Here is a 21,686-nt window from a genome sequence, read left to right as displayed (position 1 = left end):
GCTCTCCCCACCTGCGAGTTCTAGCCACTCACTGGCAGTCAGAGCGCTGCTGCCTTCGGCAGTGGAACATTATCATCTTTTTTTTTTTTAATCCAGTGCAAACTCCTCCGCCACGCCTGATTTATTTTATTTCGCTTTGCCCCCCCCCCCTCCCCCACAGTTCAACTGAGAACCTAAGGTGTTGGTATAACTCCAGTAAAACTTGTGAATCCCCTTTGGGGCGGAGGCTGCCCGGAGAGAATCCCGCTACGTCATCAGTCACCGAACTTCTTCTACTCCCTCTCCACGTGACACCCTCTATGATTCTTTAACCCTTTCATGTCACTACTGTCCATACACTTTCCTCCACCAAAAGCAAGGCAATCTCCCCTCTCGCTTTCATAATTAGAGCCCCGCCCTCTCAGGCCCTTTTCAGTAGCCTGTGTCACGTGATACAAATCCACTCCACGTGCTGCTCTCCCGGGCTCTCCATTCTCCTGGCGCGCGTGCGAGCTCTGCAGTCTCCGCCTTTGTCTCTGGGGAGCGCAGGGATCCTGGTGCGGTAAGAGCAGGAGGAGAAAAAATTGGAAATAATTATTATTTTATTTTATTGATTGTATTATTTATACAGAAACGAAGGGGGAAGCTGGTCTTCTGTCTTTGCAGAGGAAGGGTGTATTGATAAGGTAATATCTCCTCCCCGCTTTTTGTTCCCTCTTCTCCCTGGAAGGCCTTTAAAGGTGCCCTTAAAAGTTGTGCGGCAGGTGAAATCTCAGCTGGTGCAGAATTCATTATAGTTGCATGGGGGGGGGGGACCCTGCAACCAAGTGGTGCATATGCGATCGTAGTTGCATAGCAGGTAAAAATCCAGTTGGTGCAGAATTCATCGTGGTTGCATGACAGGTAAAAATCGAGCTGGTTCAGGCCCATACTACTGCATCTTGCTAAGACTTGAATTGGCTAGAAGCTTAATCCAGTCTAGTGTCTATGCCTTATATATTTCTGTGCTCTGGGCAGCTATAGTAGAGAGTGGTGATGTCTTGTCAGGGCACTGTCATTTGATCTGGGGGAATTGGCTAAGAATGAGCAGATATTTGTGGAGCAAAAATACACTTTCCTGGGTGAAAAGTTGCCCATGCAGTGTTTTTAGGTTAGCATTATTAGGGGACTAATTATTATTATAAATAATAATAATAATAATGGGATTCGTCTTAAGAAGAGACTGCCGGATCAGGCCAAAGGCCCATCCATTATCCTGTTCTCATAGTAGCCAGCCAGAGACGTATGGGAAGCCCACAAGCAAGACTTGAATGCCAACAGCAGTCTCTCCCCACTTGTGATTTCCAGCAAATGGTATTCAGAGGCAGAACACAGCCTTCTCATCTTTATCCACTGTGAATTTACCTAATCTTTTCAAGCCACCAAAGTCAATGGGGCTTATGGCACTGAAGGTGCCTGTTTGGAGGACATTTGGGAGTGTTTACCATCATGATCCTTCCTCCCCAGGAGACGACGTCGCTGTTCAATAGCCTGCTGCAGGCGAGGTTGTGCTGCCAGCTGCCTAGGGTAGGATCCAGCTGGGCACCTAAGATGCCAAAACGGGGCAAGAAGAAGGAAGGTGAAGCCCTTCCTGAGGAGAAGGAGACAGTGGCAGGTCAGTGTCTTCAGTCTTGGCAATAAAGATGGATTTGAATGTGGACGGGGCTTATATGACACTTGAGATAGATATTTTTAGGACTCACCCTGTTCTTGTGGCTTTAATTTGTTATATATATATATATATAATGCTGTAACCTGCTTTGGTACTATTTTTGTGAGGGATGGATAATAAATTAAATTGTTATTTTTATTACTACTACTACTAAGAATAATCTTTCAGATGTTTTGTGTGTCGTAGTCTTTCTCTCAAACCTACTACAAGGTGGGGAATTGAGTGAACTTGGAGGGCTGGATCCAGAACTTACCCAAACTCTGTGAGACATTTTTGATAGGTGGGTGGATTTCCTGATGTCATTATGGCACCAGGTGATTGACAGTTGCAAGCCTCAAAGAGCAGGCAGGTTTACCTTCGATTTTAGTGCTGTGGGCCCATCTTTCAATGAGATGTCACTATCTTTCAATGTAACTAGCCTTCCCCACAGTGTTACTGTGAATATAAAATATTGGGATGGGGAGAAAGAGAACTTTGTACACTGCCTTGAACTCTGTGAAGGAAATGTATTAATGAAGCAAGCAATCTATTTTATTATTTATAAATGTAATAAATAATATTGCATGCCCAGCGGGTTGTATACTGCTTTGTAGCTGAGTAGGAATTTGAATCCTGGTCTCCTAGGTCCTAGCTCAACCCTCTAACCAACACACTGGCTCGTAATCCTACGTTGCTAGCCCTGGAGTTACCTAAAACCGCTTCTCTGGTGGAGGTGTTTCTCTGCCCCAGTCTTGGTTCCTGTGTGGCATCTTTATATGTGTGTGTGTTTTGTGTGAATGAATGAATGACACACATGTGCTTGGATCCAGTCTTGCAAATAAATCCACAGAACTAACCAGCCTGCCTCACCGCCCAAACCACTAGGCTACATGCCAACACTGACAATATTCATATGTGGACAAAAGAAAAACTGGTGCTTATAAACCACCACTATCTAGTTGCTAGGGACGCAGGTGGCGCTGTGGGTTAAACCACAGAGGCTAGGACTTGCTGATAGAAGGTTGGTGGTTTGAATCCCCGCGACGGGGTGAGCTCCCATTGCTCGGTCCCTGCTGCCAACCTAGCAGTTTGAAAGCACGTCAAAGTGCAAGTAGATAAATAGGTACCGCTCTGGCGGGAAGGTAAACGGCGTTTCCGTGCACTGCTCTGGTTCGCCAGAAGTGGCCACATGACCCGGAAGCTGTACGCCGGCTCCCTCGGCCAGTAAAGTGAGATGAGCAGCGCAACACCAGAGTTGGCCACGACTGTACCTAATGGTCAGGGGTCCCTTTACCTTTACCTAGTTGCTTGGAGGAAAATGTTGTTTGCTAGATGAAATCAGACAAGTAGGTCTTTGCAAACCTTACATGGAACCCCAATGTTTCTCGTGACTGATGGAAAAGCAAATTATTTCTTATTCTGCACTCTTTATTCTTGCCAGAACCAGAGCCTAAGAAGGCTAAGAAAGGTGGGGCAAAAGCTGAGAAGGAGGCCGATGGTCCAATCCTGTACCAAGACCCCCCTGACAAACTCACCTCTCCCAGTGGCAAGAAATACACCTTGAAGGTCACCTCCTGGAATGTTGACGGGATCCGAGCCTGGTTTAAGAAGAAGGGGCTGGAGGTAAGGCATAAGAATAGGCTCAACTGGTAGAGGCTGACCCCTGAGGGGAAAGGGGGGGCACTGCCCAGTTATCCCCAGTCTCCCCTCACAGCCCCATCTGCCTGCCTTCCTGCTTGCATCCTGTACTTCCAGCTTCTTCCTCCTCCATCTCAGTCTTTCCCCCTGGAGAGAAAATGAGAATTGCATTGGCCAGGCCTCTCCTTGACTGGCCGTTCCCCTGCTTTATGGGCTCCCTGCCTTCCACCCTCCCAGAATATGACCTGGGATCCATTTATCCCATGACTGTTCATAGATCTTGCCCCCCCCCCACCTCCATGAATTTTTTGATTCCATTTCAAAGAGGCCGTCGTCGCCACATCTCGTGGTCTGTGAATTCCACAGATTGGTTCTGGGTTCCATGAAGGAGTCCTTCTGTTTGCGTGTCCTGGATTTGACGCCAATTAATTTATTCGGGTGACTCCTCCAGAACGCAAGTAATGGTGTGGGATGTAGATTTTTCCCATCCCATGTGCCTCCCTTCTCTCTCTGTACTTTATTTTGAGCATAATTTTGTAAAAAGCGTATCTTGAGTCTCTTTGGTGATTTTCCCCACCCCAATATCTAAAGTAGAAAAAGCCTCACATGGTATAGTTCAGGAGTGGGGGACTTGTGGTCCTTCAGTTGTTGCTGGACTCCAAATCCCATCAGCCCCAGCCAGCATGGTATGATGGGAATTGGAGTCCCAGACCTGGAGGGCCACAGTTGAGCTACGTTGGGGAAAAGCCTCTGCCTGGCAGTTTGTGTCCCTCCCTGCTCCCCTTCCACCTTCGTTACAGCCGTTTCCCCTTAGTTGCACTTCACCATGGCTACCCATCCCATTAAATGTTTCCTTGGAGATGATGTAGCCCCTCAAGGGAGAGTTGCATTCCCACCCTCTCATGGAGAAGCAATTAGGAGCCAGTGGTATGGCAACCAGACATCCTTCTGGGTAAACCGGGGAATGCCCCTGGGACTGCAGGAAGCAAGCAACTGAGCCTGTGAAGGCCAACAGCCAGGGCAATCTATTTGTATCCTACCTTTCCTCTGCGTCTGAGGGAAGAGTTGAGCCACAGTGAGGCCTTCTCTATCGCAGGCCGTTAGACTGGGACTTAAAGCAACCTTTTGCTTTTCCCCTCCCAGAACAGACTTCTCAGTAGCGATGTAGGAGTGCAAGTGAGGGCTGCAACAAAATGTTGCTGTGCAGAATGCTCCCATTCTGGGTGCCAGCCAGCCACGCCCTTTCGCAGGGTGCTCCATTCTGTTCTCCAATCTGGCTTTCTTTGTCATCTACCCCCGCCCCCCCCCCTCAAATACTCAGCATTCCTTTGCATGCTCAGACTTTATTGGACTGGGTTTTTTGTTTCGTTTTATAGGGAGGTTCTTCCTCCTTACGTTTTTGCTCCCCTAAAGATTATTTGCAAATATTGGGGATCCCCAGGTCTTGCTTGATGCTCCTATTGTTTCTGTGCAGTACTGTTTTGGTACATAAGAGCCAAGGAATTTGGGAACTGTGACGGCTATTGGTATGTGTCCGTTGTACTCCATAATGTCAGTGATGACTGGCAGTGGTTTTCTGGGTTTCAGATGTGGGTCTTCCAGCCATTTTTCAAGATGTTGGGGAAGCATGTTGAAGACAGCATATAAGTGAATAAATACGCTTTCTTCCCAGTTTTATCATCACAGCACCGCTGTGAGGGAGTTTTGCCTGAGACGGAACAATTAGTCCACAATCAGCAAGCTTCGTATCTGGGTGGGAATTTGAACCCAGGTCTCTCTGGTCTTAAAGTTGACCCTATTACTGCTACAGTTGTACCTTGGTTGATGAGCACCTTGTGACTCGAACGTTTTTGCTCTTGAATGCTGCAAACCCGGAAGTGAATGTTCGGTTTGCAAACATTCTTTGGAATCCGAACATCCGACGCAGCTTCTGTAGCTTCTGATTGGCTGCATGAAGCCGCATCTTGGTTTCCAAATGTTTTGAAAGTCCAGTGGGACTTCCGGAATGGATTCTGTTTGACTTCTGAGATAGGACTGTGCTACTACACCACACTAAAGCTCAGCCGATAGAGCATGAGGCTCTTAATGTCACAGTTGTGGGTTCGAGCCCCACACTGGGCAAAAGATTCCTACATTGCAGGGGTTGGACTAGATGACCCTCATAGTCCCTTCCAACTCTACAGTTCTATGACTCTAGGAATCCCTTCAGTACGTAGCTAGTTTCATCAGCAAGCTAACCCAGTCCCCTCTCTCAGTCTGCTCCCCACCCTGCTAAATCCCATTTTTCTTTCTCGTGAGAAGATGGGAGACCTGACCTAAAGCCATCTCTTCCCACAGTGGGTGTGTGAGGAGAAGCCGGACATACTCTGCCTCCAAGAGACGAAATGCGCGGAAAAACAGCTGCCGGCCGAGATCCGGGATCTGGCCGACTATCCCCACAAGTACTGGGCCTGCTCTGACGACAAGGAAGGCTACAGTGGGGTGGCCCTCCTCTCCAAGGCCAAGCCTGTCGATGTCACCTATGGTATCGGTAAGGACTTCTGAAACCCCATGACAAACTGGAGGTGGGGACTCTGCCCTAGGGGCTGAATGTGGCCCTCCAGGCCCCTTGTCTGGCCCTCAGAACTCTCACCAGGTCTTGACTCTCGTCTGGCCCTGTCTTCACACCTCAAGTGTTTCTATGTGTCCTTGAACTCTGATGGCTTTCGCTTGTCCAGATGGAGGATAGAGAGAAACGTGCGTAGAAACTGTGTGAACGTAAAGCTTGTATGAGTTACTTCACCCACTTTCCCCTCTGGCCTCCCCCACCACCAGAATGTGGCCCCTGGAAAGTTGTCCAGACAGAAATGCGGCCCAAGGGCTAATAAAGGCCCCTCACCCCTAAACTACACTCTCCTCTGCCGCAAATCTATCCTGTTTTGTCTGCAAGTCCTATGTTTCTTTTGCTTTTGAATGGCGCCCTTTTTTATTTTACAGCTGGCATGGACAATGCTCAAGGATCATGGGAATTGTAGTCCCAAACATCAGGATTTTTACAATTTTCGCTGTAAATCAGTTTGGGACAATTGGTCAACTGTTGGGTCTTGCATAGTCCCTGGCGAGGTGCTTTGAAAAGAGCTCTGTAGCCAAAGGGAAAAAAGGTCAGCTGGCGACAGCTGGTGTGGCGTAATGATTAGAATGTTGGGCTATGACCTGGGAGAGCAGGGTTTGAGTCCCCACTCTGCCTTGTAGCTCGCTAGGTGACCTTGGGCCAGCCACCGTCTCTCCGCTGGTGTACGTAAGTGTAAGAAAAGGGGTATATAAATCAAAACAAACATTGTGACTCAAACTTGGCCTGCAAGGCCTGGGGGAAACCTAGGTTCCCCACCAGATCCAGTTGCCCCTTCTGCTACTCCCGTAACCGGCGACTGTTTCCGTTCTCTTCCCCTGCTGCAGGCGAGGAGGAGCATGATAAGGAAGGCCGGGTGATCACGGCAGAGTTCCCCTCCTATTTCCTGGTGACGGCCTACGTCCCCAACGCAGGCCGGGGCCTGGTGCGACTGGAGTACCGCCAGCGCTGGGACGTGGCCTTCCGCTCCTATCTGCAAGGCCTGGCCACCCGTAAGCCCCTTGTCCTCTGCGGGGACCTCAACGTGGCCCACCAGGAGATCGACCTGAAGAACCCCAAGGGCAACAAGAAGAACGCCGGCTTCACCCCTGAGGAGCGGGAGGGTTTCGGCAAGCTGCTGGAGGCCGGCTTTGCCGACACGTTCCGCCACCTCTACCCTGACACCCCCTACGCCTACACCTTCTGGACCTACATGATGAACGCCAGGGCCAAGAACGTGGGCTGGCGGCTCGACTACTTTGTGGTCTCCAAAGACCTGCTGGAGAACGTCTGCGACAGCAAGATCCGATCCACGGCCCTGGGGAGCGACCATTGCCCCATCACCCTGTACCTGGCCGTGTGATGGAGATTCAAGGGGATGGAGGGCGGTTACTAACATGGGTCCTCTGCAGCTTGAGCCGAGAGGTGGATAGAGACACCCAGCCCTAGAAAACCTGAAAGTCCTTTGTGGGATTTGAGATTCTGTTCTTTCAGTATGCCAGGGGTCGCCAACATGGTGCCATCCAGATGTCCGGCTCTTGAGAGGTGCAGTCCACATCTAGAGAGCATTATGGTGGCAAACTCTGGCCTATGTTCATGCCCACTCTAGTGGGGGCTACAAATTTCTCTGTTATTTCTTTGTTCACAGCAAGGTATCTGCACTGGGTTGCCTGCTCCTGATCAGGGAGACCGCCTCTTTTGCAATTCCGCCTCTCCCCAAGGATGGTTTGGGGCTTGTGAAATGGTGCAGTGCGCTGGGGGAACCCAGCACTGCAGAAGTTCATGCACCCCCCCTCCCCCCGTTGCAAGTCAGCAGGGTCCCATTTTCCACTGTAGAGCAGATGGGAGGGAAGAGGCAGGAGATGCAGGATAAGCCATATGGTGTCTTTCTGACTCAGGGCTGTTAAATATGAGGTTGGTATCGCCGGTTCAGCAGCTGGCAACCCTTGTGCGATGTGGTTCTCGAAAGTGGAAGTTTCTCTGGTATTTAGGAAAAGCTGGAATTTTCCCTCCGTCAACCTGACGCTGTTTTCCAACTCCTTTGGCCTCTAACTGCCCATCCTCCCTCCCTTATTTTTCTACCTAGCAGCTACCTGTTTTCTCCTTACAAAAGGCTGCCCCCCTCCTCTAGGCAGCAATGGTGCTCCGAGACAAAAGATTTAACTCTTCTGGAAAAAGTGTATTAAACTTTCCTTTATATATATATAAAATGTGAATTTCTACAGCTGTCCTGGTTCTTTTTGCGGCATCATTCTCAAGGTTGAAGGGGCAGCAGAGGCGAATGGGCACTGCCACACCAACCCTCAGCCTGCCTTCCCACTTCCAGCCAGCCCAAGGGGTCACCTGACCTGTCAGCCTTCTCTAATTTAGTCTCTGTTACCCCTTGTGTCACTCAATAGGGGAGAGGATGGGGACATCGGGACAGGCTCCACCTAGTGTCTGGCTCCCACCCTCCATTCCAATGGGCTTCAGCCACTACAGTTGGAGTATAAGTGATGGTCTTCCTCCCTGCACCCTGCTAATGACTATTTACTTCATTTTTATCCTGTCCATCTTCCAGAGTCACAGGAATTACTTTCCCTGTCTGTTGGGTCCTCCAAGAAACCTGTGAGGGAGACCTCTGGCAATGACTGACTCGTCATCCAGTGACTATCAAACGCAAATGGAGATTTAAATGCAGCTCTCCCTAACACAAGGGTAGCCAACATGGCGCCCTCAGTTCAGATATTCTTGGACATCATCTCCCTTGACCTTTGGCCATGCTGACTGGGGCTCATAGGAGTGGACAGTGGAGGGTCCCACATTGGCTACCACTGTAACAGCCTCAGCCTGACAGCAACCCTGGCTCTAGATTACTGTTTACCAAGTCACCTTTTTTCTCCACATGCATACAGCCTATTGCAGCTGAATTTGTTGATTTTCAATGCTACATACTGCTTTTCAGGTAAGCAACACCAAGTAGTTTGCAGAAATCATTTTTTTAAAAAAAAAAAAAAAAAAAAAAAGCTTATCTAAACATATTGGAGGGTTGGGACGTGTGGCAACACAAGACCAGGGGGCTTTGCAGTTAAAATGCCACATTTCTTCCCAAATCACACTGCCAGCAAGCCTTCTGTTGAGGTGATGTAGAGGCCCTGCCTGTAGGCTTGGAATGGAATCCCCATGAGGCATGGTTAAGGGGCAAATTTGGATGATTACGGGGCAATTCAGGGAGCTCTTTCAACAAGCAGAATTTCCTAGTGGACTGTGTCCACATCTTAAAAGGGAACATTCTCAACAAGCAGAACATCCCACTTTAAATGCCTGTCAGTGCTAGTCAAAAGCAACCCAGCCTGATGGAGAAGATGGTCTTGACATAGTTTAAGGGCTTTTTAACCTGTCATTTAGATTTCCGCATTTCAGTCCCAAAATGGTTTAGGGCTAGGATGGGGGGGGGAGGACCTGTAGCCATCCCAGTGTTGCTGGACTACAATTCCCATCACCCCTGAACAGCGGCCATGTTAGCTGGGGCTGATAGGATTCATAGTCCAACACCATCAGCAAGGCCTCAGGTTCCCTCATCCCTCAATTCAGGGCAGCCCCATATTAGTAACTGAACAAGGAATCAAGACCAGGAGAGTTTTTGTTTGAAGGGCACAGGATTAAATCCACCTATAAGGGAGATCCCATCATGCCTGGCCACTGTATGTTGGCAGGGCACTTGTGGGGAGTTGTGGGCCCAAACATCTGGAGGGCACCAGGTTCAAATTAGGAAACGGCACGTCCCCAATTAGCACACCCCCCCTCCAAAATCCAGATATGGTCCAAACCACACTCCCAAGAAAACAACCACCCAAAGGGCATCCGCCTCTCAGAAGACGTATGGAATCTTTTACTTTATTTACAACCATCCAATCTGCATTCCTCCTTTGGCTGTGTGGAGGCAAAGGAGAGCGAGAGGCAAGTTTCAGCATGACTGAAGGAGAGACAAGGTGCAGGCACACAGGTGGGAGGGAGCGAGGGAGTCACCGGGAAGGAGAGCGAATCTTAAATAGCTCTATGTACACATCAGTTATTCTTATATATACAAAGCTGCAACAGCAACAAGTTTGGGGCCACAAGCTCAAAGCCATGGGGGCACGAGGAAGGGGGGAATCTGAGGAAGGGACTTAAAAACACCCCATTGACAAAAGCCAAGACATGCATGGAAGCAGGACTGACACCCTTTCCCCTCTGGTTGTGCTGCCAAGACTGGCCTCCCTCCCATGAACGTCTCTCGCAGGCCTCAAATGACCTAGGCCAGGGAGTGGGGTACGTTGGGGCCTCCAGCTGCTGCACTTCAAACAGGGTCCAGCAGCAAGGAATGATGGGAGCTGCAAGTCTAGCAACATCTAGAGGCCCCAAAGTTCCCCGATTTGAGGAAAGGAGTACCACCACCCAAAATAGGGTAACACAAAAACATGTTCTTGGAAGCGAGTCCAAGGGGCAGGGGCGGAAAAGTTATGTCCAGGATCAGAACACAAAAGAGATGAGGTTGGAATTTCAAGCCAGGAGGAACGATCGCAGACGGAATTGCAGATAGAAGAGGGGAAAGGACTTAGCTGTCCCACCCAGCAGTAAATACGGGAAAGGGAATCCACTCCCCTGGATCCAAGGGTGAAACTTGACAAGTCGCAGTGCATGATTAGGATGGGGGGGGGGCGGGTTGTTAAACCAGGCACAAATCAGTGACATGATGCGTAAGATGGGGGAGGGTCCCTCAGCCCCACCCTCCCAAGTAGGGATTTGGTTCTTGGAGGGGCAAGAGGGGGAAATTCCTCCACCATGGAATGTGCAAACAAAAAAGGGCGGAGAGGGGGAGAGAAATGAAGTAGGATCAAGGGACTTTTTTTAAAAAAAGTGTCAAAATGTGGTACCGGAGATTCTGTCAGCATGAGCCTTCCAGATCTCAGGATTGCCGCTGGTCACAGAATAGAGGGCTGTTGACTGGGTAGGGGACATTTAGCCAAACGCCAGGCGGTATTAAGGGACAGGGGGGTCTGGGGAGAAGAAGGGCCTGGAAGGAGTCTGGAGCGCCCACGCCAAGGTGCAGGGTACTGGCCATTAAGTAACCGAATTCTCCCAAGCGCCACGGGAAGCCAGCAGCTGAGGATCTGGTCGCCTTCCTCTCATCGCAGGCTCGCCGTTAAAGGAACGTGCAAGGTGCCTCGACTCTCTCGCAGCCTGAGCTGTCCTTCGCAACTGCCCCAAAGTCACAGAGCAAAGAGAAAGGATGCAGCACTGATGTCTTGTAGCTCCTTCCAGCCTGGGAAGTGTTTCAAAAGCAGCTCAAAGAGAAGCCAACGGATTCTGAAAACGTACCGCTCTGCCAAAAATGTCCCAGCCGAGTCACTGTAGTCTTTTTTTTATCTCAAGTGGTTGAGCCCATCACAACTGGGATTGGACCGCTTCAATCTAATCATCCGACCACTCTGGCCCCTGTTGCTCATATGTCCCAGCGCAGTCGCCGTAGCTCTGATGTCTCCCACACACGGGAGGCACTCAGGAATTTGTGCCAGTTTCTTGGAACCCACAATGTCTAATCATGCATAAGCCCCTCTTGACGTTGGTCCCATTTAGTGTTCTGTTGCCCCCGGAGAACTCTGCTGTTGCTGGGGTAGGCCCCCCCCCCCCCATTTCCGCAGGTTAAGAGAGTTCTTCAGGTCAGATCATTCGTTTTTGGCACCACCAGATCCAGGGTGAACGACCAGGAAAGAGACTCCTGGGTGAGGGTTGTAGCAGCTGCTGAGATGACTGAAAAATAGGGTGCTGGCACAGCAGGAGGGTGGCCCTGGAAGGTCCCAGCCCCAAAGCGGAAGGAGGGGGGAATAAATGAGGACGGACAGGGCTGGCTCTCAGTAGATGATGTGCTGGGAGCAGCAGCAGCAGGAGCTGGAAATGGAGGAAAAGGCTCAGGAGAAGTTCTGGACAGGGTGGCTGACCCTCATGCAGGCCCAGTATGTGGCTCGACCAAGGCACACCAAGGCCAGTAGAATAACCAGGGCCCAAGAGGCGTAGATCCCGCCGTATATCTTGGCTTGCTTCCACGTACCAAACTGGAGACAAAAAGGAGAGGCAAAGAAGAGTCAGCAAATGGTGAGGCTGCCAAGCTCACGTTCACCGCCAGTCAAATGGATAAAGAGGTTTTCTGTGAAAGAGGGAGGGTACTGAGGGTATTGGGAGGAGCCCAAGGGCACACCCTTGCTCAGGGTGCAGCATAAACACCTATGGGGCACAGATAGGCTAGTCCCATGCCAGAAGGGGATGGGGCTCTAACTTGCTGCTTCACACACACCGCAGTGCTGATATATGTGGGGGAGGTTAGGACCAAACTCCGGAAATCACACTCTGAGTGGTCCAACATGCTCATGTTTCTCTCCAAAACATACCCACAAGTTTTGCTTCCTAGGGACTTTTCAGGAGTCGCTGTTGAATTTCCCTTGAAATGTCATCTGCCTCTTTTTAGCGTTATGATTTTCTGTATGTGCCCCGTAATTCTGATACCTCAACAAAGCCATTCACAAATAAGGAAGTGTATTGAGGATTCCATAATGTTCTATTTGAAGGGAGCTTGCCAAAGGCTTCGGTGAGCCCTGGCTCCAGGCTGTACAGTCGTACTTTGGAACTCAGACGTTTTGGCTCCCAAACGCCACAAACCCGGAAGTGAGTGTTCCGGTTTGTAAGCGTTCTTTTGGAACCCAGACATCCGCTGGGGCTTCTGATTGGCTGCAGTAGCTTCCTGCAGCCAATCAGAAGCTGCAATTTGGTTTTCAAACCTTTTGAAAGTTGAACTACTTCTGGAACGGATTCTGTACGACTTCGAAGATACGACTGTACTGAGAAATTAGCAGCCTGTACAAAAGCTGCCCCAGGCCCGGATCTAATGCAACTTCCTAATATTTTGCACTGAAAATTGAGCAGCGATGGCTAGTTCAGTTTCAGACAGCAAACGCCAGAAAGGGCCGCACTGGGACTGTGCCTTCTTGCTCACACTCACCGCAAGTCCTGTCGCTGTCACAGCCATCAACACGCCTAGCAGGAAGCAGCAAAAGCATCTCTTCCGCGGATAGCGTCGCCCAATGGAGGATCTGGGGGCAGATATAGGCAGCCTGTGCTTAGGGAGCCTCAGTTCTCTGGGGGGATTTGAACACTCAGATCTTGGGGAAGCACTTCAGAGGAGTTTGCCGCACTGGCTGGCCCAGAGCAAGCAGCCAGCCTCTGCTCAGGTGACTAACAAAAATGCAGCTTGTGCTCTTGAGCAGCCTGGCTCAAAATACATAACACACTTCCAGGTTCACCTGCCTAAGAAAAAGAAGTGCCAACCCCACTCCCCCAATCCAGCTACTAGTTCATCAGTGGAATGGTCCCCCTCAAGAGGTTATGGGCTCTCCTTCCTTGGAGGTTTTTAAGCAGAGGTTGGGTGTCCACCTGCCATGTATGATCTAGTTGAGATTCCTGTATTGCAGGGGCTGGACTATAGGTGACACACAGGGTCCCTTCCAACTCGACAGATCTATGCATTCTATGAAATGCATATGGCAGCTATTCAGAACATTCCTTCAATCTCCCCCTGCCCCGTTAGTGCGGCTTGTGGGTTAAGGAAGAGTGGAGTTAACTCACACTTTACGGCAGTGAGGACATCGTGCTAATGTGCGGTCCGTGAACTCTGTCCACTGAAGGGAGGAAGAAAAAACAAACAAAAAGAAAACATGAAGTAAAGCTAGTCAACCAAATCTGAAGAAAAGAATTGCCTGCTCCAACTCCAGAGGTGCCCACCTGTCAAGCACACCACCTGCTCACCCGGCTCCCAAGCAGCAGCTATTCAAGCGGGTCTGCCAGGGTGCCACAACAGAGGGGGCAAGATTATCCCTTGCCACCCATCCCAAAAGGAATCCCAAAAGCAGAACAAGACACTCCTTAACTGCTAGCACACTGATTTGTGAATTACACTTTTATCCTGCCCTTCTGCCCGGGAGCCCAGAGCAGTGGACGTTGCTCCCCCACCAATTTTTCTGTGTATTCCTGCAAGGGACATTCAGCCAAGAGATCCCGATGCCCAGAGGCCACCCAGAGGTGAGATTTGAGGCTGACATTTGATCATGGGCTTCCCAGGCCAAAGACAGGCAGCCAACCCAGTTCCCTCCACATGTTTTGAGACTGCAACTTCCACCACCCCTGACAATTGGCCACACTGGGGCTGATCTGAGCTGTAGTCCGACCATAACTGGAAAGCCCCACGTTGACAACCTCCGCTCTGTCCATTACATAGCCCACTGGTTCAGTTGCTGGCTTCATCCCACCAATATTCTGGAGAAGAGGTATTTGAGGTAAAATAACAAGCTACTGTTTCGTTTCCAAAAGCTGGAGACAGTGGGAAGATCCTAAGTCCTAGCCTTCTCTCTTTCCAACCCACTCCACCTCCAATGACCCTGGCCTCACTTCCAAGCACTCCTTACCAAGAAGTTATTTTTGCAATGTCCACAGTTGACGCGCACACCGACTGGCTGTGGCTCAGGACTCAGGGGTCCTGGATGCACTGGGCCCAGGTTAATGATCCTTTTACTGGGAGCAAGGGGGGGAAAGAAGAAGAATTAGATTAGAGGACTGCTCTGCCTTTCCATGCCTGTACCAGTGGTACAGCCTGGAAAATGCCACACCACACACTTCCCAATCCCAACATTACTCCTTTATTCCCTGCTTGTTGCCAATATTGTCCCGACATGCAGCTAGGTCTGTCCTCCCAACAGATCCAGCTTGCCCAGCTAAATTCAGTCCCCCAGCAATACAACTATTGATCATGGCAAGTAAAAAGAAGTGCTCCATCTCTCCATTCCTCACCTCCTAAAACAAGCATCTATGGCCCCCTGCTTTTGTGACATTGTTTTCACTGTTCCAGCACACAACAATCTGATCACACAATGCAGCAAACGTTTCCTAGTAAAGATGTTTTTCTTCCCAGGATACAAGGATTCTTAATTTTTATTTCAAACAGCATCAGACTCCTGGCTGCATCCTGTTCACGGGTGGGAGGGGTTTCAGATTAAGGCTTCAAGTGAAATTAAGGCCATTTATATCCAGGCAGCTGGTTGGTCCTCAAGACTGTGCGCACAATATAATAACAGTTAAAAAAAAAAGAACTAAGTCACCAGAAACTAACCAACTCAGAGCTTATATAACAACTCGTTTACAGGTGCCTCCTAGAAAAGGAAATACCCCTGGGAAAAAGGAGTCAGTAAACAGCTCTCTGATGGTATCTAGGTCGGGGTGCAGGAGGGCAAAAGGGAAGTCAGGATCAACAGATCTCTGGCAATAAACTTGCAATAGATAAGCAAAAGTTTCTGACTGCCTTAACAAAAAGAAAAATTCTGGCTGATTCTTTCCTTTGATGTTAAGTCACCTGAAACAATGGTGTCAGGTGATTGACAGGTGAGAGGGACTACCCAACTGTCACAGTGGCCCACAGATGTGTGGGAAATTTAGGACCTGGCTGGCTGGCCAGATCCTGTAAGCCACCACTCCATGGAGCATAGTGGGGGTGGATTTCTAGGGTACCCTTCCCCCCACAAGCATATCCCAAGTTCAGAAACCAAACTTCTTTCATCTGGGTTGCAGAACTGGGGGTCCCATCCCAAAACTCCCCAATGGAATTGCAGCAAAGCCACCGGGCCCCTTTCTCAGCACCTCTCCCAGCCCATTCCATTACCAGTATATCCGAGGACAGGCAATGCGCTGCGATGTCACTTTGCAGATCAGGAGGCAGTTGCAGGGACATCTCACGTACTTCTTACCAGGCGGGGCATTTTTGATAGGCTATAGCAGAAAGAAGGCAAAAGGACACAATCCGTAAGAAGCAAACACACATCCTGGTTTAAGAGTGAGGGGAGGAGGGTGTTAGGGACGTGAAAGGTCTATTTTGCTAGGGAAAGATCTTGCAGGGTTTCTGTAATTTATGGGGTGGGGCTGCAGAAGGAAAAGGCACAGAGATGGGAGTGCAAGGATGGCTCAGTGGCAGCAGGGTAAGAAGCAGGGGCTAGGTGAAATTCTTACTCAGGACCCAAAATAGCAAGCTAAGGCTTGAGAAAAAGGGGTATTCATTGCAGCAGAAAAGATGGGACTTTAGGCCAGAGAGTCAGAAGGGCAAAAGGAGGAGAAAGGCACAGAAATTTGCAGGTCGATTTCCACCCCAGGTCAATTTTTTATTCCATTTTTGGTCCCAAGTATCTTGAACTATGTATTATATGACAAGCAACAGTCAGTGCTAAGCAAGGGTTCAGAGCAAGTATTCTGGAACTGGGAGTCTCTTTTAGCCATAAGGCTTTGTAGCTGGTCATAGATAAATCATTAAACTTGCAGCCACACCCCTTCTCCCAATGCAGAAGTAGAGATAAGTATTGTGAAGTGCTTTAAACTCTAGTACGGAATGCAACAATACCCACACCACCCAATTTAAGCAGACCGTGCAAAGGAGGGCAGAAGGAATACTAGTTCAACTTACACTGCAGAAGAGAATGTATGAAAATCACAATGAACTAAGTCACACTGGACTCCAGTGACTATGCCTATAATCTGTTGTGAAGGGTTAGAAGAGGAATGAGGGCTGTAGACTTACAGTGTTGCTGGACTTCAATTCTTGTCAACCCTGCCACAAGCATGGACAATGGCAAGGAAGGATGGGAGTTGAAATCCAGGAACATCTGGAGGACTGCAAGTTCCTCACTTTGGGTTAAGGCACACAAGCCTCCCCCTGCTGCTAAATTACAACTCTTGATTATCCCTGCTGATGTTGTAGTCCAAAACATCTGGAGGGCACCAGGCTGGGGAAGCCCGATATTAAGGAATGTTTCAACACGTGAAGAAATCAACATGTGAATGAGGTTTGAATGTGTATTGGATTATGTGATGGTTATGTTGGAAGTCTTCACTCTGCTTCAGTGATTTGTCACTGGGGCGATAACAGACAGCTCTGAGGAAGGGCTGGTGGTGAAATTCACAGTATGCAAAACAGGGATGGAAGATATGCATATTTTGATTGGTGGATGGAGGCTTAGAATTTTCATTTGGACAGTGCGATTGGCTGGGGCTGCACTAGTGGGGGTTAGTAGTAGTATATATATGGCCTGGTGTGCAGTAAAAGGAGGGGTCTGGGAGCTGGAAGGAGAAGTTGGTCAGAAGAAATGGACAGCAAAATAAAGGAGGGCTGGGGAAGAAGACAGACAGTCCAAGAAGCCAGAGATCTGGTTTTGTTGAAGATCACTGAATCACTTGGCTCAGTGAGTTAAGTGGAGAATCTGCCTGCAGCCCCGAGGGAAGGAGAGAGAAGCAGCTCGGAGTGTTGAGCTCTGCTGGCGGTTAGGAGTGCTGGAGAGAAGACTTCCAGGGAACCACAGAAAGATAGATCTGAATGCCAATAGGTCAGCAGAGGACTGATAGAAGAGGCTTCTAGTGGTGGCCTCCAATTAAGCTGGTAAGGCTTAATTGGAGAGCGCAAAAGGACAATCTGACTAAAGGGTTTCAACAGAGCAATTATTTCCTTAAAGCTGACTTGTTTAATCTTTATAGCTGACCCTAAGCTGCTGGTATTTATAGTGTATTCCCATTTAATGATAAAGTACCATATTAAAACAACTAGATAAGCTTGTGCATTTCACAATCTTGAAACATGAATTCTTTCTTCAATATAATAACTGTCTGAATAGCTTTGCACTGTACCTCTACCCCACAGATGCTGTGTTATTGTTAATTTGAGATTCCAGAGGCAGAAAGCGCAACAGGAATGTGGCAGCAGCACAGCAAACCTGTATAAACCTAGCTCCAAAGTCCAACAGACCATCTCCTCTTGAACCACACTCTTGTGTTTGTCAGCATCCATAAATGAGATTTCACTTATTGGATGAGAAGCTGAGCTAACTATGGTCAGACAGGTTTCTCCAGGAGATTAAAAAAAAAGTCAGATTAACTCCAGGTAATTATTCTGGGAAATACATGAAACAACAGAATAGAGATCTGTAGCTCTGATTTAAAACTTTGGAGGGTGCCCAGACAGCAGTGCATCACATCACACCAACTCTGTGGAATCTGCTTGTCCAAGCATCAAGGCCACTGCTGAGCTGCAATTTCAGCTTCAAGATTTATGTTTGTACGCCGGACTAGGCTTTAGTGAAATTTTGGCGTATTACCCTCTCTCTCAAGTTAACAAAGAATATTCTAAACAAAGGAGCAGTGCAAAGGGAAGAATGGGGAGAAGCAAAGCCATGAAAGGAAGCTCTGCGGAACTGTCCTCATAGCAAGACTTCACACCAGCCAGGCACCCTGTGTGTTCAAAGTGGTCCATGCGCATTATCTTAGTAGTGCTTCCAAGAGCCCAGTAAGTCAGAGTATTATTACCTCCAGAAGCTCAGACCTACAAGGACCTAGGCGTCCTTGAAGAAAAAGGAAATCCCCACTAATTCTGTTGTGGAAAGGAACCATCCCCAAATCCTTCAGTAACAATGTGAGTGCAGGATAAGTTTTTTCTCATGCTATATATTGGAAACATATATGAGGGACTGAGTCAAGGATGCACATCTTTCACCTTCCATTTTCCTTCCATTAAAACTGTTGGGACTGGGGCTCCCTAAATCGCCCCTCTCATATCTATTTATTGTAAGGCTTTGGGGAGGTTGGGAGGAGGTGGCCTTCTTTTTGGGAAGGATGTTTGCTGTTGCACTTTTTTGGTCTCTACTGTATTTTGAGATTCTTTTTTTCTGCAGGGGTTGGTGTTTCACCTGCTTTTTAAGTGTGTTTCTGACCATCACCAACTTTTCATCTGTAAAATGAGTACGTTTCTTATAATTCCCAGGTTTATCCCTAAACTCCAAAGAGGTTGGGAACACCTGTGTCAGAGGGCCTAACACTCTGTTTGGTTGACTGGTGAATGTTGACTGGGATTGCAGAAAGAAGCGATTCATCTCATCCAAATTCATTGCCACCTTTATTCTGATTTTTTTTTTTTAACTTCTTTCTTCAATCCCAGTCAACATTTGTGGAGGAAGCTCCTCAAAAGGCAGGGTATATTTTTTTAAAATAAAAAACTTCAAAAGGATCCTGGAGTGGATCCAAGATCTCCATTTCCCATATAAGAAGATGAACGCTGCTAGATAAGACAAAAATGCCTGTTCCCCGACATTTGGGTATAAATTATTATTATTATTATTATTATTATTACTACTACTAACCAAGTGCAAGTAACTGCCTTCTCCTTGCTGAGCAAATTTTAATTCAGAGGTACGTTGCCTCTGTAGCTGGAGATTTCACAGTCACCACTGACAATTTATAAATCTCTCCTCCTCCATGTGTCTGCATAAGCCACTTTTAAACCTACCTAAGCTATTCACCCAACACCCAGTCTGGTGTCAATGGTTAATTATGTAGGGGTGTGAACAGGAACTGGTATGTCCTCTTGGTTATCCTGAATGTCAGTCGGTTTTCAATGTGTGACCCTAGGATCTAATATTATGAGAAAGGAGAGAGAAAAGTTCCTACCCATTTTACTCTTTTCCCTTTATGTCCCAAGTTAAAACGAAGTCAGCTGGTTGCTTTCCATCAGCCTAGCGCAGCCACCAGCAAGCTGGTGCCCTGAGATGTTTTGGATTACAACTCCCATCAGCTGTAGTTGGAAACACGCTTGCCAAAGGCTGACTCAACAGTTACCTGGCAAACCAAAAGCTTAAAGACAAAACTGATTTATCCCACGTCAGGCCACTTGTTCACCTGGCTCAGTACACTGACTAGCGGAGGCTCTCCTGAGTTTCAGGCTGGAAACCTTTCCCAGATCCACCTGGATATGCCAAAGTTGGAACATCACATCTTTTAGAATGCATGTGATGCAGGTATTTTAACACCAAGCTAGATCAGTTGTGCATCTTTTGCCTGAGCTCCAGTCTCATGGTTAAATAAACAGTCCAGCTACAGGAAAAAAAGACCCCACAACTATATTTATGTGTCCCTAATACGCCACCTGAGCTACAACTTGGCTATTAGAAGTGATGTTGTGGGTAGCAGCTGAGGGTGAGAAATAATGGCTGTTGAGCTAAAGATGAAATAAGTCTAGAGCTTCGATAATTGAGACAAGATCAGAGCCAAGGATCTCCTGGCACACATCTCCTCCTCTTCACTGTTACCTCAGCCCCACTGCCATCATACCACCCGCCCTTCCAACAGTGCTCACCGTGGCCTCGTTGCAGACGCTGCATTTCACGACATGCTGATGCATCTTGCCCTCAACATTGATGGGGCTCTGGCAAACCCGGCAAGTGATCATGGGAGCACTGCCGCTCTCTGGAGACGCCATAGGCGAGTAGGGCGGGGGGTCCTCTCCGGGAAGCACAGCTGCCTGGCCCCCATCGTTGACCCCACTGAAGGAAGGAAACCCTTTCAAGAGGAAAGAAAGAAGTGTCTGTGGAAAGGGAGCATGGGCTATTGCTTCACTGTCCCAGCCCCTCTTCACTCTTCTTCAACCAGAGCTGCATCTCAGCTGCCTTTTCCCAAAACAACACACATCGCTTTTCACAAATACTTCAACAATCCCTTTAAAAAAATAATAATCTGTCCTCGGCTCTGCCCAAATTCATCCCACGAGACTCCAATATCTGCAGGCACTTGGCTTAACTCTTCATCCACTGCGCCCCACCGGGTGGATCAGAAAAAGACAAAAATGCTATTCATTTGTTTATTTTTGCAATCGGATCTCCAAGTGTCAGCCAACATATTATTGCCTCCTGTAAATGCTCAAACTCAGGCTTGGGGGAACCCCTCCACAGGGTGATCCACCTCTCTAACATGTTGCCCATCAGACTACTGTGAAGCCAATCATGCCCTCACCTGTCCCTTTTTCTTATCTACCTGCACCCTACAAAAAAACCTTCCCAGACCAACCCTGAACTTCTCCACTTACTGCCTCACTAATTGCTGGGCAGGGGCGCCTAGAACCCCCATTGCCTGCAGCCCAGCCCCTGCAGCACATGGCCCCGCCCTCATTCGAAGTAGCCACGCCCACGCAGCTAAAGACCCCGCCCATGATGCTTTAACTCCGCTTTTTCTACTTAGGAGGCTTCCCTCGCCTTCTCCCCCCAACGCCCCTCCATTGCCCCCCCCTCAATTGGAATCTCATGCATATTAATGAGGGGGCGTGGCTCACCCTGAGGCGGGTTCGGCTTCCCCGGCGGGTTCGAGGCGGAGGCCGAGACCAGCCCTGCGGGCCCGACCAGCCCTCCAGCGCCGAGGCCGCCCCCATCCCCGGGCTCGGCTGGTAGTAGCGGGGAGCGCTCGCCGTCCGCAGCCATCGCTGCTACTGTTGCTCCTGCAACCGCCCTGCTCTGCGTCCCGCTCGGCTTCCGTAGCGCGCGACCCCGCCCCTTGCTCTCTCTCTCCCCCCACCCGCCCTACCCTAGTCACGTGACGAAAGACATCCTGTTCCTGTTGACTGCAGAGAGCTTCGTCACGTGAAGAGAGCCAGGGAACTCGTTTACTGATTGGGCACTCGTGGCCGAGCCCGTGCAGCTCCTGCGCGCCATGATTGGGCAGGAAACGTGCCCGCCTACGGCATACACTTGCCCCTCATGTCACCCTCATCCCGTGACTCTCTTCTGGCCTTTTCATTGGCTGCTCCTACAGCCCGCTCCCTCTTGTCCCCTGAGTCATTTCCTCCCGGCGCTCCGCTGATTTACAATACGGCTGTCAGAGCGGTGCGAACTGAGGAACGGTTGACCCACGTGACAAGCAAGCCGAGTGTTTTCA

General features: G+C 49.1%; 2 protein-coding genes across 4 annotated transcripts; one reads left to right on the top strand and one right to left on the bottom strand.

Moving 5' to 3' along the window:
• Positions 1-429: 429 nt before the first annotated feature.
• APEX1 (apurinic/apyrimidinic endodeoxyribonuclease 1) lies at positions 430-8,118 on the top strand. Of its 3 annotated transcripts, none has more exons than XM_079950442.1 (5): positions 430-541; positions 1,486-1,633; positions 3,111-3,292; positions 5,645-5,837; positions 6,743-8,118. In XM_079950442.1, the coding sequence occupies exons 2-5, from the start codon at positions 1,570-1,572 to the stop codon at positions 7,255-7,257; spliced, it is 954 nt and encodes a 317-aa protein (XP_079806568.1). In that variant the 5' UTR covers positions 430-541; positions 1,486-1,569; the 3' UTR covers positions 7,258-8,118. The 3 variants fall into 3 exon arrangements, with proteins under 3 accessions (XP_079806568.1, XP_079806569.1, XP_079806570.1); XM_079950443.1 differs by lacking the exon at positions 430-541 and adding an exon at positions 587-838; XM_079950444.1 differs by lacking the exon at positions 430-541 and adding an exon at positions 862-882.
• Positions 8,119-9,754: 1,636 nt separating this feature from the next.
• Positions 9,755-21,314, bottom strand: PIP4P1 (phosphatidylinositol-4,5-bisphosphate 4-phosphatase 1). The gene is made up of 7 exons (XM_079949151.1): positions 21,088-21,314; positions 20,119-20,321; positions 15,616-15,722; positions 14,369-14,474; positions 13,533-13,585; positions 12,910-13,000; positions 9,755-11,968 (listed from the first exon to the last, which is right to left on the bottom strand). The coding sequence occupies exons 1-7, from the start codon at positions 21,230-21,232 to the stop codon at positions 11,825-11,827; spliced, it is 849 nt and encodes a 282-aa protein (XP_079805277.1). The 5' UTR covers positions 21,233-21,314; the 3' UTR covers positions 9,755-11,824.
• Between the last annotated feature and the right edge of the window lie 372 nt (positions 21,315-21,686).

The sequence above is a fragment of the Podarcis cretensis genome (genome assembly GCF_951804945.1).
Source record: "Podarcis cretensis genome assembly, chromosome: 13".
Taxonomy (NCBI): Eukaryota; Metazoa; Chordata; class Lepidosauria; order Squamata; family Lacertidae; genus Podarcis; species Podarcis cretensis.
This window is presented reverse-complemented; position numbering and strand designations above follow the sequence as displayed.